Source organism: Pseudonaja textilis, chromosome 1, assembly GCF_049901715.1.
Source record: "Pseudonaja textilis isolate UNSWEBS1 chromosome 1, rPseTex1.2, whole genome shotgun sequence".
In the NCBI taxonomy this organism is placed as follows: domain Eukaryota; kingdom Metazoa; phylum Chordata; class Lepidosauria; order Squamata; family Elapidae; genus Pseudonaja; species Pseudonaja textilis.
In genome coordinates this window covers 273,921,482-273,938,671 of record NC_141990.1, presented here as the reverse complement: position 1 = coordinate 273,938,671, position 17,190 = coordinate 273,921,482, and the positions used below count along the sequence as shown (strand labels likewise).

At 35.1% G+C, this 17,190-nt stretch overlaps 1 protein-coding gene across 1 annotated transcript in view; it reads left to right on the top strand.

The window, feature by feature from the left end:
- RYR3 (ryanodine receptor 3) overlaps window positions 1-17,190 on the top strand; it is a 305,744-nt gene that overhangs the window by 176,416 nt on the left and 112,138 nt on the right. Inside the window, exons 41-49 of the mRNA XM_087921834.1 lie at window positions 2,132-2,261; window positions 3,456-3,559; window positions 4,364-4,499; window positions 5,465-5,645; window positions 7,450-7,558; window positions 9,154-9,274; window positions 9,981-10,150; window positions 15,500-15,720; window positions 17,092-17,182. Coding sequence (XP_087777960.1) covers window positions 2,132-2,261; window positions 3,456-3,559; window positions 4,364-4,499; window positions 5,465-5,645; window positions 7,450-7,558; window positions 9,154-9,274; window positions 9,981-10,150; window positions 15,500-15,720; window positions 17,092-17,182 — 1,263 coding nt within the window. The remainder of the gene's footprint in view (window positions 1-2,131; window positions 2,262-3,455; window positions 3,560-4,363; window positions 4,500-5,464; window positions 5,646-7,449; window positions 7,559-9,153; window positions 9,275-9,980; window positions 10,151-15,499; window positions 15,721-17,091; window positions 17,183-17,190) is intronic.

The window sequence follows — 17,190 nt, the reverse complement described above, 5'->3', positions numbered from 1 at the left end:
TTTTGTTCTTCAAACATTTAATTTGAAAATAATCTCATATGACTTTCCCATGACCAAATCTGAAAGTAGAAATAAAATCACAAGATTTCTGCTATGTTTTTCTAACATGTGACACTATGATCCACTGCAAAGTTAATTACTTAGGTTAAAGACTATTGGCTGAATATCACAAATTCTGCAATGTAGTTATCCAAATGTAATATACATATTGTTTTAAAAAAATGAAATGATGTTAATTCAATGCAGATAACAAAAATGGGAGGAAATGATACTTTCTCACTGAGGAAAAAATAAGACATATTCACATTTTAATTCTTTTCTCAGATGCAATCAGATGATTCAGTGTTAAAGTTAGCAAGAAAAAATCCTCATAAAATAATTGCCTGCTGTCAACAAGATTGGTGCAATAGAGTACCATTTATTTTTATTCAAGCTGCTGAATTCTAAAATAATTTTAATGCAGATACTTTAAGAGGTTTAATGATTACTGTGATGCTCTGCAATTTGACACTTGAATGATTGTGGCATTTTTCTCAAAAATGTAAATGACTAATGTTTTAAGATGTCAGAAAAAAAATTGCTAATGGCTTTGAGTATTGACCCAGACATGTCCTCCATAATGCAAATGCTTTTAGTATTACATAGCTATTTCTGGGTTTTCACATCTCTTACTACATACATAATAATGTACAAATATTTTGAATTTCTCATAAATGTTTGGATTGAGAGATGACTTTTCCAAAGTCAGTTCATGATTTTGAAGTAGAAGCTTGAACCTTCAAATCCAGCACTTTAATCATTATATTACACTATTTATAGGGGCAAAGAGTGAAACACATATTGTACTTCTAGAATATATAATAAAGTCACATGGTAGATACTTCTTTAAGAGTTCCAGTAAGTGTTTATACCAATGATACAAATATTATAGAATATGAAAATAAAGGCAAATTGGGTTAAATTTGGAATATATATATATATATATATATATATATATATATATATATATATATATACTCTAGTGTTTTAACTTTTAACAGTCACATTAAAAAAGAATGATAAATCTAATGCATCTTTCTAATTTACCTTCCCTATAATTGCAAAACATTCTTACTCTAGCCATATTCATATGTTGCATCTTTCTCCTTTACATTTTTATGTCTTATGTACAGTGTATTTAACTTAGTTTCTCTTGTTATGTCCTGCTTTCTCTTCCAAAGTGGGCATAAACACAAATATGTTCACTATTTTTGGCAAATGTTGATTCCTCACAATAAAAGGCAGACTACCCAATATTTTCTATCCTCATGTATACATCTTAAAAGTTGTCCACCCATTCTCTCATTGGTAGTAAATATTCTTCCAAGGTACATACTGTAAGTCTGTGTATTTGCCATAATTTTTTTTCTTTTATGTATACATTGAACTTGTCAATTCAATTCTCCCTGTAAAACACAGCAACCTTGTTCTTTGATTAATTTGCAGTTCAGTTCTATTAATTTTCAGAATCATACTGTTCGTAACTTTGCATAAATATTCTGTGAAAATCATTCATTCAGCCAGCAAAGTAACATCTGCAACAAACATACTTACATTCATGTACCCAAACTGTAATTTTACCAAAAGTATTCCACAAACATTCTTGAAGTTTATGGCCTCTGTGGCTACCATGAGCTTGTTCCAAGTAATTTCCAACCTAATATGTATTATATGTATTCATGTATCTATACATATGATGTATATCCATGTATCCTTGTTTTCCCTTTTGAGCAGTTGGATATGGAGGATAATATTATTATATCTTAGATAATTTCTAATCAAGCTGTGTTATTGGTGTAGGGTTAGATCTGTTTGGATGGTCTAGATGTTTTCCATAAGGCCCTTGCAGACTTTTTTGGCCACGTGATGGACAATTTTATTGAGTATTCAAAAGAGGAGGCATTTGTGGCCCTTGACAGAATCATTGTTGAGAATACTCGCTCGGTTGACAAGCTTGAGTGGTCCCCTGATTTTTGCAGATACTGCATTAGGATTATTAAACTAATTGGTGCAAAACAGCAGACAAGAACATTTTATATGAATATTTGAACAGAAATTGAACAGATTATTTAACAGTGTTTTTCTTCCGCAGATTGCTTTTCCTAAAATGGTAGCAAGTTGCTGTCGGTTTCTTTGCTATTTTTGCCGGATTAGTCGCCAAAATCAAAAAGCCATGTTTGAGCATTTAAGCTACTTACTTGAAAACAGCAGTGTTGGACTTGGTATGCTATTTAATTTTAATAGTCATTTGATTTAATTTGACATGTCAACAGTTTAGTTTGTAACCTGCTACTTTAAATCCTAATTTAACTTACTTTGCATATTGATACTCTTTTTATTTATGTAGCTGGTTTTTAAGTTGTGCTGTAAGTTAAAGAACTGAATTATAAACCTCAAGTGCTTTTTACAAATCACATTGTGAAAGACATAGAGCATAATCCTATTGTGTCCACCACATTCAATGAGACTAAACCAGGCACATTTGTAAGGTGGTTTTTAAGTGACTATTCAAGATTAAAACCTTACATAAGAAAGAGAAGGCATCTCAAGTGTGTTGAGATCTGGTCAACATTTGGGATCTTATATTGTACTCTAATGTTACTAAAATATTACTGCAGCCAGATTAGTAATTTCCCAATACATATGAGTCAGTAAACAAATATTTACAAATCTGAAAAGAAGTCTCATAGAATTCTTTGAAATTTATATTTATTTCATATCTTTCTTATTTTATGTTTAAACTGACCTGATTATTATTCCAAAACTACAATAATAGTTCTGGCCTCTATTAACTTTCATATTTTTGAAGTTTTGTGCTTGTGTATCTTGGGTGGAAAATCATGTGTGTTTCAGAAAATGAAGATTATTTCATAACATTGCATAAGCAAGTTTTTGCTGTTTAGTTTGCTGTTAGTTTCCAGCAAACTCCTTCATGTGTCATGGATTGTATAGTGACACAATCTATTTTTTATTTATGCCCGTCATTTATTTTATGGGGTGAGAAAGTACCAGGTAACGCTTCTGCTTGATCCCAGAAGAATCGTGCTATTTTGATGAGCACACAACATTCACAGTATTTTGCCATTGATATTTTATACCTAAGCATACAAAGTATGCTACGACTTTTGCTTTATTATTTAATTATAATTTTATTACCATAAAATAATTAGGAACAAACCAGAAAAGTGACGGTTGATGAATTATCTCCACTAATTAAGCCACAAAATGCTGAACTGAAAGCAAACTAACAGTAACAACAGCAATCAATGGATTCTTTCCATAAATCATGAAAAAGAAAAATGAATGTTTTAAATTTCAGCTAACTACAAAGTAACTGCTGCCCTCTGCTGCAAAACTCATGTAGCTACATTCCTGATATTTTTAATTCTGTACATAAGTATGTCTTTTCCCCCCAGCTTCTCCTTCTATGAGAGGGTCCACTCCATTAGATGTAGCAGCTGCTTCAGTAATGGACAATAATGAGCTTGCCCTTGCATTAGAGGAGCCAGACTTAGAAAAAGTAAATATTCAACATCTTATACAAGTTTTCGTTTTATCATAACTTGCAAAAGTCTTGATGTTCTCTGATCTTAGTTGTCTTTCTTGCAGAATAGGTAACTCATCAGTGTTGAGACATGAAGAAGTGAGTTTTCTGGCTGTTGATTCATAGCAGCTTTTCCTCTTACATAATGGGGCTTAGTTTTTACTTAGTATATTTTACTTAGTATATTATTTATGTGTAGTATATTATATATGGCTATTGTCACTCAAGTGTAGTCTTTTCATTGCAGATAGGTTTAATTTCCTAATTTATATTATATTATGAAGAAACAACATGGACCCTGAGAGTAGGTGGTAGGGGGCTCACATGATTTGTTCAGTCCAGGCAACAAAGGGAGCTAAGTTTGTCCTGGAGATGCTCTCAAGCATTTGATCAGGGATTCCTGTGTTTGTGACTGTCTTCTACTGATCCCTTGGTTCATCCATAGATCTGTCAGCGCCGGTCACTTTTTGGGAAAGAAGAAAAACTTTATTTTAATTCAGTCTTTCCCATCTGCTTGTATTTTTCTCAATTCCTTTTTTTATCTTCATGGCTGTAACTATTTTTATGTCTAGAAAATGTGTGGAAATCTCCTTGCTTATCAGTTAAAATGATTGTCTCCAGTAAAATTGGTTCCTTATATTCTTTATATTTTTGGAAGCTTAAAATACATGTTTGTTCATGCATCTCCCCCTATTCACACGTAGCACATATGTTGTTTCAGCTCACTTTGATTTTGGTTGCTTAGAACAAAGGCTAAGATGATATGTTTGTATTGAACAGGTTGTGACCTACTTGGCAGGCTGCGGTCTTCAGAGCTGCCAAATGCTATTAGCAGCCGGATACCCTGATATTGGTTGGAATCCCATAGAGGGTGAACGGTATCTCTCATTCTTAAGATTTGCTGTCTTTGTTAATGGTAATTTATTTATTTATTTGATTTATATTACAGCTTTCTGTCCAAATTTAATTTTAACACCCAAGGCACTTAAGCATATATATTGAATTGACATGAGTTAGGACTACACTGCTGAGATTTAATTTTCTGACTTATCCCTGCATAGCAGAATGAGAGCTGAAACTATTTTAATAGTGTATACCATCAGCTATATTGAAACATTTGCAAACATATACTAAAAACTTTTTTTACTTTAGAGAATAAGCTACTTTATATGGCATATTTTTTTACAAATTACAACCCATTTCATTGTGTCATGCATATAAATATACACATGGAACAGAAGAATAATGTTTGGCCAATTAGGCAAGAGAGAATTTAAAGGCAGATAGTAATTATATAAATGTTAGATGAGTGTAAGATTATTCCAATGGCCCCTGGAATATAATGGTGCAGTCTTTTTGCAAGCACACAGGTGCCTAACGGTCTGGCAGACTGAACCTCTGACTCCTGTGAGAAGATTCCTAGATCGGTCACCCACAACCTCCCTGTACCCTTGCCATCTCCAGGATAAGCATGCTAGTATTCTGCTATCACACATTCTATCTTAGCACAAGGTCCTTTCTGTGTTCATTTTAACTTGATGGGCTGGAATTTACTTTGCTTTCTCAGAGGCCCATGTGATGCTTGATACTGTCTCTGATTCAGTTGGACACGATTTACAGATTCTTATAATCAAAAAATTCAAATTCCATGGTTTTCAATATTCTTCTGCTTCAGTTCCTTTTCAGAAAATCCAAGTTCTTTCTCCTTCCCACCATCAAATAAAATACATGCAAAGATCTCAGAGCTTAATAAGACAGTTTTATGGGCAAAAATTTGAAGACACTGCAAAGATTACCAAGATGTAATTTTCACCCAGATCTTTTGCGTTTGGCTTTATATTTTGTTCCGATAACTCTGTTCTGTGTTTTGTGGGTTTCCAGGTGAAAGTGTTGAAGAAAATGCCTGTGTTCTTGTTAAGCTTCTTATTCGACGGCCGGAGTGTTTTGGTCCTGCTCTCAGAGGAGAAGGAGGGAACGGTCTATTAGCTGTGATGCAAGAAGCAATTAAAATTTCTGAGAACCCAGCTCTAGATCTTACTTCTCAGGGTTGTAAGAGAAAATTGTAAGTGAATGTTATCAGAAGGATAACAAACTAGGATAAAGACTAATCTTAAATAGAAATGCCAGAAGTGCCTTATCCGTGCCAGCTGCTTCATAGGATTTCAAATGGGAATGTTTCCCAGCCGTGGCAAGAGTTTGATTTGGCAGCTTTCATGCTCAACATACATCTTTCTACTAATCATTTTTTTGTAATTCAGAATCTGAAAATCTGGTGTATCAGTAATGCTGGCAATACTGAGATGAAGTCATATTGCACTTCTTCAGTGTTTTCATCCACTCATTTGCCTTATGTGGCTGAATATATTGTGGAGATAAAATGTTGACAAGTAGAACTGCAGCAATAATTGTGCAAGATTACTTTAGTTAATAGTTTGTTAATCTTTATTCATGGCATATCTTGAATTACCTGTAAAATTTAAGGTTTCTTCAAAACTCAGAAAGTAACAAAAAGCATTATATTATACTGTTTACTATAGTACATATGCATTTTCAGTTATGGTTGATAGAACTGTCCATCAGTAAAGACTGAATTTGGCATTTTTAATCTACCTGTTGAATCCTTCTCAAGGACCTGAGATAGGCATACATTGTTTGATAATGTTGCAGGATGTAAATTGTTCCAACTAAGGATGCCTTTTGCAACTGACTGAGGATAATTTTTTCAATGCCAATGGTTTTCATATGGTGATCCAGATGTTTTGGGATTGTACCCAAGGCACCTATTACTAAGTACTTGGTGCTATCTTTGCTTTCTTTTTGCCGCAGTCATTTTCATATCTTTGCAATGGGTAAACACCTTTTTCTTATCATTACAGTGCTTTTAGTTAGTTGCCTGTTATGAGTGATTAATTAAAAATATGACGGAAGTCATATTTTAATTCCTGCACTGATAACAATGTCAAACTACACTTCAACAGATATTTATGTAGATTTTTTTTTATCTCCTATATAAGACAAGCAATGAAATATAAGGGTTAATAAGACTTAAAGCATTCTGTTTCTGCTATGCTACGGTCTCTCTCATTTTGGTTAATCAGAGAGGCTGATTTTTTCCTTTTTTCTATTATTGAAAAAGATGTTCTTTGTAATCTTAACTAAACATGATTAAATTAGTTTGAAAAAAAAACCTATGGTTTTTTTTAAGAAAAGTTGCTTAGAGAAAGGATATATTCATATGAAAATCAATTAGAGCACATTCTTTTCTTTTATACCTGCTACTTCCCCACACAAATTATCTTCACCAGGTACTGTGATAATATCTGAAACATGTATTATAATTATGTAAATTAGCTGGAAAAAGCAGCTGGGATAGCAAAGGTGGTTTGGAGTAAACATATAATGGAAAGGGAAAAATTAAAACATAGCATTAACTGTATATCACTCTTTTCCGTAATATTTTCCTTCTTTCTCTCCCTTTTCCTTTTAAAGGCTATTAGGAACTCAGCACACATATATGTATGTAAGGTTTAATTACTTTTAGAAAAAAGAATCTATACCAGACTACTAAATTAATGCCTTCTAAGAATTTACCAGTATATAGGGAAGCATAGCAGGAATTTCAGTGTGGAATAGGTTCTATTTACTTTATGAAAGCTCTAAAGAATGGAATCAATTTTAGTTTAACATTTTGTGTTTGTAGCAATTTGTTGTTGAGTTAACATTACAAAAAGTATACAATATAAGGTAGCAAATTAGTTGAATGGCTTACATTAAAGAAGACAAATTGCTTAAAAACAGAATAGTGCCTTTGAATTTTCTAAATAACCTCAATATTTATTTGTGGCAACATGGTTTCTTTTCACTAGCCTAGAAGAAGATGAGGAAGAAGAAGAATTAGTCCACATGGGCAATGCAATAATGTCTTTCTATTCAGCTCTTATAGATTTGCTTGGCCGCTGTGCACCAGAACTCCATGTAAGTAGTTTTGTTATTTCTGTAGGAAGAGAAAACTTAACACATGCATTTTCTAAATCATCAATACATGAATTATTTTAGTTCATGCCTACCTTCAGTGGTGGATCATTCATACTCCATAAATACTATAAATTTATCATTTTTGGTAGAAGTAGAAATGAAAACTATCAAATTAAGATGCAGTAATGGAAAAAATTAGGAATTAGAAGGAATAAGGTATAATGAAAATAACTCCAATGCATTCCAAAAAAATGCACCTGTCAGCATTCTGAATAACGTACCCAAAGAAATCAGAAATCTGAGGCAGGTGGGTCGCTCAAAGAACATGTTTATTGGATGCATTATATCAGCACAGCTAGTGAAAGCCAACTTTGAACTTTCCCGTGTTAATAGCATAATTAAAAGAGTAAATGTTTTCCACCCCAAGTTTCCCAAGTCACATTGTCCAATTAAAACAGTCGGTCACTCCTCTCCTCCTTCAAATGCCACCTGTTGGGGTGACCTTGGTTCCCATGGGAAATCTCATTGTTTTGTCTGCTAGACAGTCTATCTATTCCTCCCCCGTTTCCAGAGTATGTGGCACCTACTATATGAAGCAGCAAAAGATGGCTTCAACCAGGTTGCATTCAGAATTGACAATACCATTCTGTCCTGACTAGTAAGGGGATGGATACAATACACGGGGAAAGTTCTGGGTTTCTTCATCAGTACAGAAACATTTCAATCTTGTTGATGTGACCGCTAAGCTATCTTCATTTTCTGAATAAAAAACAAGGTGGTTAGATTTAAGGATGAATGGAAGCTAGTTTAGTGAAGATCTGTTAGATAAGGGGACTTGATGCACAAGGAGCTTTTATATATTTACTTATTTGTTAGGCAGCTTTCCTCCAGGAGTTGCTGTTACTCCGCACTATTTACTTCTTCATTTAGTTTATTTATTTATTTAGCATATGGCAACTTCATTTAGTACATATATGAGCTCAATAAAGAATAGGGAACATGTGGCCTAGTTCATATGTTGATGAACTAAATTCTTACTAACCCCAAGTAGCAAGGCTGATACGGGAAACACTCTGAATTATAATAAAGCTATGGCCACAACTATGCCTTTTCCTCTCTCCTTTCACTCCAGTCAACACCAACCCCCATCAAAAAAAGTCAAGTTGTTCTTACTGTATATATCAGTATATATAAATAATTTTAAGAAATATTCTTCCAATATCACTATTAAAATAAGTCCCTATATTTAGGAAAGGGATCTTAATTCAGTGGAAATCAGAGTGAGAATGAAGATACGTTCTACTTTATTTATACAAAAGAAAAATGAACTTAAATTTAAGTGGATCTTCCTAAAATGGATGTTAAGGTAGAAAAATCTGCCTCCATTGTCATATTCTCAGTAAATCTAAAACATTTTACTATGGGGGAAAATAATAGAGGGGAAAAAATAAGTTGCTTTTAGGAAAACAAAAGAAATATTTTTATATCTTAGCGTTCTTGAATATTTGTAAAAAATAAGAAAACATTTTTGCTAAATAAATAAATTTTTGTGAAGATAATAAAAATAGGAAAAATAATACAACGTTCTTTCACAGCTTATCCAAACTGGAAAAGGTGAAGCTATTAGAATACGGTCAATTTTGCGTTCCCTCGTGCCAACAGAAGATTTAGTTGGGATTATAAGTATTCCATTAAAACTACCAACAATAAACAAAGGTAACTATGAAAATCATTCTAACTCGAGTTGGGATGGAAAATTGAAGTGGCAGATTGCTTTGTTTGATCTTGATTAGATACTTTTGTAAAAAAGTTTATGCATAAATTGTTTGTGAAGTATTTTAAGTTTCTCTTGCAATTGTATAATTTTATTATATTATAATTATATGCCAATAATTTTGTCTAAGGAGATTCTCAGTCATCCAGGTTATGGTTGTCCCAAAGGTGCTTTTTTCAAGAGGCAACTGAACTTTCTGGTTTTTCTTTGAAGATGTTTTGCTTCTCGTCCAAGAAGCTTCTTCAGCTCTGACTAGATGAAAGGATTCTTCCATTCCCCACCATCCATTCCTTACATTCCCCACCATTCAGTCCAAGTGAAGAAGCTTCTTAGATGAAAAGCGAAATGTCTTCAAAGAAAAACCAGAAAGTCCAGTTGACTCTTGAAAAAAAAAACCTTTGGGATGTCAATAATTTGAAATGAATAAGAATATAAAACATTATAAAATGAATTTAAATTATATTTAACTAGTTTGCTATATAAATTATATAATAAAGTAAGTGAATGTTGAAATAATGACAGCTTTAAATAAGTGAATATCAGACCAGCATTGCATTTTCACTAGTTTGTGGACAGAAGCTGTATAAAGCTAAATTAAATAAATGTAAAGCAATATTTGTATTGAGATAATGGCTCTTTTTTTGTCAGATGGAACAGTCACTGAGCCAAATATGTCTGCAACTTTCTGTCCTGACCACAAAGCACCCATGGTACTTTTTCTAGATCGTGTCTATGGTATAAAGGACCAAACCTTCCTCCTTCACCTTCTAGAAGTTGGATTTTTACCAGATTTAAGGGCATGTGCTTCATTGGATACAGCTGAGTACTGTTTGCTATTATTCTCCAACTGTATTAAGGAAGTTTGCTTTGTGGTAGTATTGAGAAGTTGCTAAGCACTATAATTTATTTTCTGCAATTAGAACGTTGTAATATTAAGAGCTTGTATGTACATTTATCAGCAGTTTATAAATTTAAATAAACTGTGAACTGCCTTTTATTATAAACTTCTCAAGGTTTACCAAACATATTAAAGAAACTAAGTATTAATAAACAATGATAAAGAAGATAGTTAACGTGAAATCCAAACTGCACCACTGAGAACAGCCTCATTCAAGATCTTACTCAGGCCAAGGCAGGGGTGGGATTCTACTGGTTCGGACCAGTTCTATAGAACTGGTTGTTATGATTCTGCACAGTTCGGAGAACCAGCAAATCGTGCCCCTGGCTGGCCCTGCCCCTCTCTGCCTACCCCTCCCCTCCCCGCCCAGTCAGTCCTTATCATGCATGCACAATATCGCACACATGCCCAACATCGCTGACTGCGTTCTTGCCTACCCAGTCACTCCTTAAGGTATTTCTTTTTTTTCCCCTGCTGATGATCAGCTGTTCCTATGATCAGCTGTGCTGGGATTCCCCTCGTTGTCTTACTGTTTTGCCCAGGAGGCTTCCCAGAGGTCCAGGAAGGCAAAAAATGGAGGGGGGCACAGCTCTCCCTGCACTCCATTCTTGCCTTCCTGGGTCCCAGGGAAGCCTTCTGGGAGCAAAAACACTCCTCCCAGGAGGCTGCCCTGATGCCCAGAAGGCCCAAAAATCGGGGGGGGGGGAGGGGTTGTGCGTTGCAAAAAACCCCATGCCCACCCAGTCACATGGTCACACTCACCTAGTCACGCCCACAGAACCAGTTGTTAAAAATTTTGAATCCCACCCCTGGGCCAAGGTAAATATGTAAATGATGATAGCTGATAGGCTGCATATCTATCCACTTGCCTGTAGTTGTAATAAATGATTAGTGGTTTAAGAATAAAATAAAAGCCCCCTAACAGCCATAAAATCTGTAATTACAAAAATGTGGCCCTAGCTTAAAAAAACATACTGAAATTATCAGACTTCAGAACTCATTGCACTTGAATCTAATTTCTGGGGCCTTTCTAATTTCTTTCCCCTGCATAATCTTGCTAGAAAAGTCTACTGCCAATAGTACAATAGTTGTTCATATTAGTCTTTCCTGATATGGTTGGTATAAGTATTTGTTTACTGATTTGATTTAATTCAAGCAGAATGGGGAGTTTGGAGGCCTTCTAGTCCATCCCCCTGCTCAAGCAGGAGATTCTATATCATTTCAGACAAGCAACTGTCCAGTTTCTTCTTAAAAAGCTCCAGTGACTCCACAACAGAGGTGGCATTCAGCAGGTTCTGACCAGTTCTGGAGAACCAGTAGCAGAAATTTTGAGTAGTTCAGAGAACCGGTAGTGGAAATTTTGAATAGTTTGGAGAACCAGCAAATACCACCTCTCATTGGCCCCACCCCATCTATTCTCTGCCTCCTGAATCCCAGCTGATCAGCTGGGTCTTCTTTGGTTGCCCTCACAGGAGAATGGAGCTGGAAAGCAGGTTAGTGGGGTGGGGAGGGAATGGGGATTTTGCAGTATCCTTCCCCTGCCACACCCACCAAGCCAAGCCATGCCCACCAAGACACACCCACAGAACCGGTAGTAACAATTTTTGAATCCCACCACTGCTCCACAACTTCTGACAGCAAACTTGATTAATTGTTCTCACTGTTAGAAGTTTCTTTTTAAGTCCAGATAGATAGATAGATAGATAGATAGATAGATAGATAGATAGATAGATAGATAGATAGATAGATAGAGTTGACTCACTAGATACAATAAAGATTAAATGCAGAATGAACAAAAAGAATGAAGGAAAAAAATTGAGTGATTCTTTGGTTTTGAGCTACAGTAGACTGCTCTATGGATGCATTATTTGCAGATTGAGTATCTGCATGTTGTAATACATATAAAAGTAAAAACCACAAGAGAAAATACAGAGTTTAAAAAAGAATTATAAGTAGTAAAAAAAGCAAACAGAAAAAAGAATCTAAACAAAGAAAAAAGAAAGATGTTAAAGAAGCAGCTTTCCAATATTCTTGACCTGGGGTCACCAAACTTTTGGACCTCAGGGACTACCAAACTAATAATTTTAAATCCCACAGACCACTAATATGATTTTTTTTTTAAAAAAAAAAACAAGTTTTATTGATTTTACAAACAAACAAACAAAACAAAACATCATTAAACATTAAAAACATAAAACCTCTTTCCATTGTAGATCTTTACAAGGCAGGTAACACATTGCTTTATATCACATACTTATAATTTATCCCATTTCCATATAAACACGTAAATTCCCTTTACCAAATTCCACATTGTTTCTCTTTAATCATTATTCAATCATATTTCCTTTCTAATTTATCTGCTATTCAATCATCACATTTATATTTTCCTCTGGCTTGTTTATAATTGTTCTCATCTAGTCTTCCTCCGAGATTTTATTATTTAATTCTTAATTGGACACACACACATAAGACATAAACATAAAAACATAAAACTTTCTTTTAGAAAGTAGCTTGGCCCCAGATTACCTCTTTTTGTATGGACTTCAATTGAATTCATGCTCTTCTTATATACCATTACCTATCTTGTTTACCATTCTATATCTATTATATAACTCCTCTCCACTTTTGCCTCATCTTAATTCTGTTTTATATATTTAATCTTGCTTTAAAAAAAAATATTTTTATATCTTTTGTCCATTTCTCCATTTACATCTGTCTCATTTCCAATATAAAAAGGAATAGTTTCCCCTGGAATCACTAATCAGAGTATGATGCCGTTCTATCATTCCCCTAAATTAAAATTTAAAATAACACCTAAATCCCAATCAGATTCTGCTTAGTACATTCTACTATTTCAGAAACCAATACTACAATAATAAATCCATAACAGTCAACACATTAATCCATTAAACTCTATATTTAAACTAATATTTTAAACATTCCCTTTAGTATTTTATTAAAACTTAAAATCATTCATTATTAAACATTTTAAAGTTATACCTTAATATTTTAGTCTTTTATTAGATCTTAAAAAGTTCTGATTATCTACTTATAATACAAATACCACTATTACAATACTCATGTGTACTTTGCAGAATCCCCCCTTTTTTAAAGAAAATAAAATCCATACATTACCCATTATCCCTAAAAAAAAATTTCTTTTCTCCATCTTGTTTTATACCTTTGTAACTTTTTTTTCCCCCTTTTCCCTTTCCTTCTTAGCCCGCCTAAACTTTTTACCCCCTCCTCTCCAAACCTCTGCCTTCTTGGTTTTCCCTTTCTGTTGCATTCCTCTTTCCTTTTGCTTTCTAGCATTCTGTTGTTTTTGCATCTTCTTTTTCTCTTTCATAAATATTTTTTTATTTCTTAAGTCCTTCCTTTTTGCTCCTCTCTTTCTCCTTTCTTTCTTAGTCACACCATTTAGTTCATTAAAAATGGCTTCTTCTTCCTCGGCTTCTTCCAGCTGTTGTTTAATTTGCTGAAACATGACAAGCGCCATATCTAGGAAACAAAGGGCTTCTCCCATAACATCTTTGCCTTCTTTCCTTATTTTTAAATATTGTTCTTTTAGTTCATCAAGAGATAGAGCCATTTTAAACTGTTTCTTCTTCTTTTTCTGTATCCTTTTATTATTAAGCCAATCAGTTATTTCCAAACTTAAAACAGTTCCCAAAAGTCCCAAAATCCTGCAATCATCAAACAGTCCAGGCAGAGTACAAACTTCTTCTTTTTACAATTTCTCTTCTAGGGATGAAGTCAAATTAGGGAAAGAAAAAAACGTCCAGTCTGTGCTTTAAATCTTTTTTAGAATTAATTTCTATTCTCTTTATCTTCAAGGCATCTCCTCCAGCAAAGTCTTAGAGTAAATTTTTTTTTTCCAAACCTCTCCCTTCCCACTTATAACAAAGGAGTTTAGGTTTTACCTTCTATCAAAAGGCAGGTTTCCCTTGTCCATTTGTTAATTCCATAAGGGAGGGAGAGTAACTTTCCCTTTTCATCACTTTTCTTCGCCACTGAAAACATCAATCGGGAACATTGTAGCGTCCAGAAAAAAGCCAATACTTTCCCAGGTGTTGAATATGTCCTTAAGGTCCCAGTTCGACCAAGAAAAAACTTTCGTTTTAAAACTCCTTCTTCCTCCTGCACATTCTTTATCTAGTTGCCGGCTTCTTTATGGCGGCCATTAAGACCGCCGCTCCACCGTCTTGAGAGAAGGGGGTTATTGCCGGCTGGGGAGGGGGTTTGCGATACCTCTCAACCCCTGTCCGGATCCCCCCTTTCTTCAGCTGCCCCAACAGGGCAGCCTTAGCCTCCAAATCCGTCAGGATTGGAGGCACCAAGGCGGCTAGCACAGCAGGGATCACGGAGAAAAGCGAATCCCTGCTGTCACCGAAGCCGACAAACCGGAAATTCAAGCCCACTAATATGAATTTTGACTTGCTGCTGATGTTGGTGGGAAAGTTGGTCCCATATTCCAGAGCTACAGTAGTCACAGGACTGGCCCTTTGGTCATCAAGGAGCAGTTGCTCCTCCATCTGGGTGCACTGGCCTGGCCTGGACTGGAGGAGCTCCTCTGGGATGACCAAAGGTCCAGTTCTGTGACCACTGCAGCTCTGGAATATGGGACCAACTTTCCCACCAATGTCAGCAAGCCACCTCAGGGCGGATTTCCCTCCCCTGCCGTTGGTCTTACCTTCCAATTCCATCTCGCATGGCTCTACTCAAGGTAAGGTTTGCACTTGGCCGAAGAGTGGGGGCCAGTGGGTGGGTGGACCATGTGGGTGACGCAGCCTTATGTTCCCATGTAACCTGGATTAATTACTTTTGGGGGAACATTTCTCTGCAGACCACCAATATTTTCTCATGGACCACCAGTGGTCCTGGCCCACTAGTTGGTGACCACTGTTCTTGACAGTGTTATGGATACATAAAACATTTCAGGCTGTAAAAACATATTTCTCAGGAGGAAAGGAAAGACTGGTGAAATGTAAACATTTTAACTTGGATGATGTAGGGCTGTCTCCTATATCAAGCCAACAACCCTTTCCCTCTGTAGTATATTCTGGAAGTTCATTGACATCTGTGCTTTTTCCAAACTATAAAAATAAGAGAAGCAAGAGCTTTTATCAACATGCATTCATGTATCTGGCCTGAAGTTCTTAACTTATTGTGTGGTCCTCTGAGAAGAATTATGCTCAGAGTATTCAATAATAAAACAGAATATATATTAATCAGGCAGTAACCCTATCAATGTGTATCTTTTATGCAGATTTCTCTAAGTACCACCGAGACAGCTCTTGCTCTAAATAGATATATTTGCACAGCTGTGTTCCCATTACTCACACGATGTGCTTCTCTCATTTTGGGATCTGAGCATTACATCTCTCTGATTAATTCCACTCTTCATACAATATATCGTCTGTCCAAAGGGCGCTCTCTTACAAAAGCACAAAGAGACACAATTGAAGAATGCTTGCTTGCTATCTGCCAGTAAGTATTTACATAAAGCTTTCTTCTATTTCTTGAAGAAATAATGTCTCCAATATAATTTATGTGACATTCATTGGGAGAGGACACTTAGAACAGAAATTATGCCAGCAAAGAGAACAAGAGGAGGTTATGCATATACAGGTAGTCCTCGATTTACACCAGTTCATTGAGTGACCATTCAAAGTTACAACTGTGCTGAAAAAAGTAACTTATGACCAATGTTCACAGGACCATTGCAACATCCCTAGGGTCACCTGATCAAAATTCAGATGCTTAGCAACTGGTTCATACTTATGACCATTGCTGTGTCATGTGATCCTCTTTTGCGACCTCCTGACAATGGGGAAGACAAGTTCACTTAACAACTGGGTTACTAATGCAACCACTGCAATGATTCACTTAACAACTAGGGCAAACAAAGTTGTAAAATGGGGAAAAATTCACAACAGAAATTTTGGGCTCAATTGTGGTCATAAGTCAAGGACTACTGATATAACAGAACAAGGCAGATTTAATTGACTTTATCTCTCTTCACTTCAGAGTATGAACCAAGTTAGCTTTAAATAACACATTTTCATCCCCAAATAAAGTAGTATATTCTGTCACCTATAAAAAAATTAAATGTAGAAGGTGCCCTTGGTAGTGAAAAAAGCAATAGTTTTTCTCCAATTTACACATCCATTCTTTCTGTGTGTTTGATTTAGGAGCAATATCAGTTAATTGTGTTAATAGAACAATGTTTTTGAAAAATAGATGGGATTTCCTATCTAGATTCCTGCTATTTCACACTTTGCTATAATATCATTATCTAACAATATTCTAGACCAGGGGTTCCCAACCCCTGGGGGTGCGAGACGATATTCCAGGGTGTGCGAGAAAAGTCCAGGTAAATAATAGGATATTGGCTATATGTTGGCATTTTTATTTATTATGCGAGATTCAAGTGAAATTTCTTTAGGGGTGCGGGGCGAAAAAAAGGTTGGGAACCACTGTTCTAGACTATAAATACTAAATTATCCTAGTCATCCTAGAATATAAAAGATGGGTATCCTTTTTTGTAATTAGGAGCCACACTTTTTTTTCCAAGGAAATCCTCAATTTTAGGAACCATAGCAAGGATATGGTGAAATCACTGGTATAAAACCAGTCATCACTTTTTGCTTGCTTAATAATAAAGATCTAAAAAAAGGTGTTATATATGGTCTAAAAAAGGCCTATATGAATTCTGTCTTTTTAATGAAGTGATTTTTAGACAGCCTTTTTTTAATCAAATAGTTGTATTAAATGTCCTGCATTTCAGCTGATCCAGTAAATGCCTTGCATATTCATTAAAAAGATTGAAATTACTGTGAACTTCTTTTTTAATTACAGCCACTTACGGCCTTCGATGCTACAACAACTTCTACGACAATTAGTTTTTGATGTACCTTTACTTAATGAATACTGTAAAATGCCATTAAAGGTCAGTAT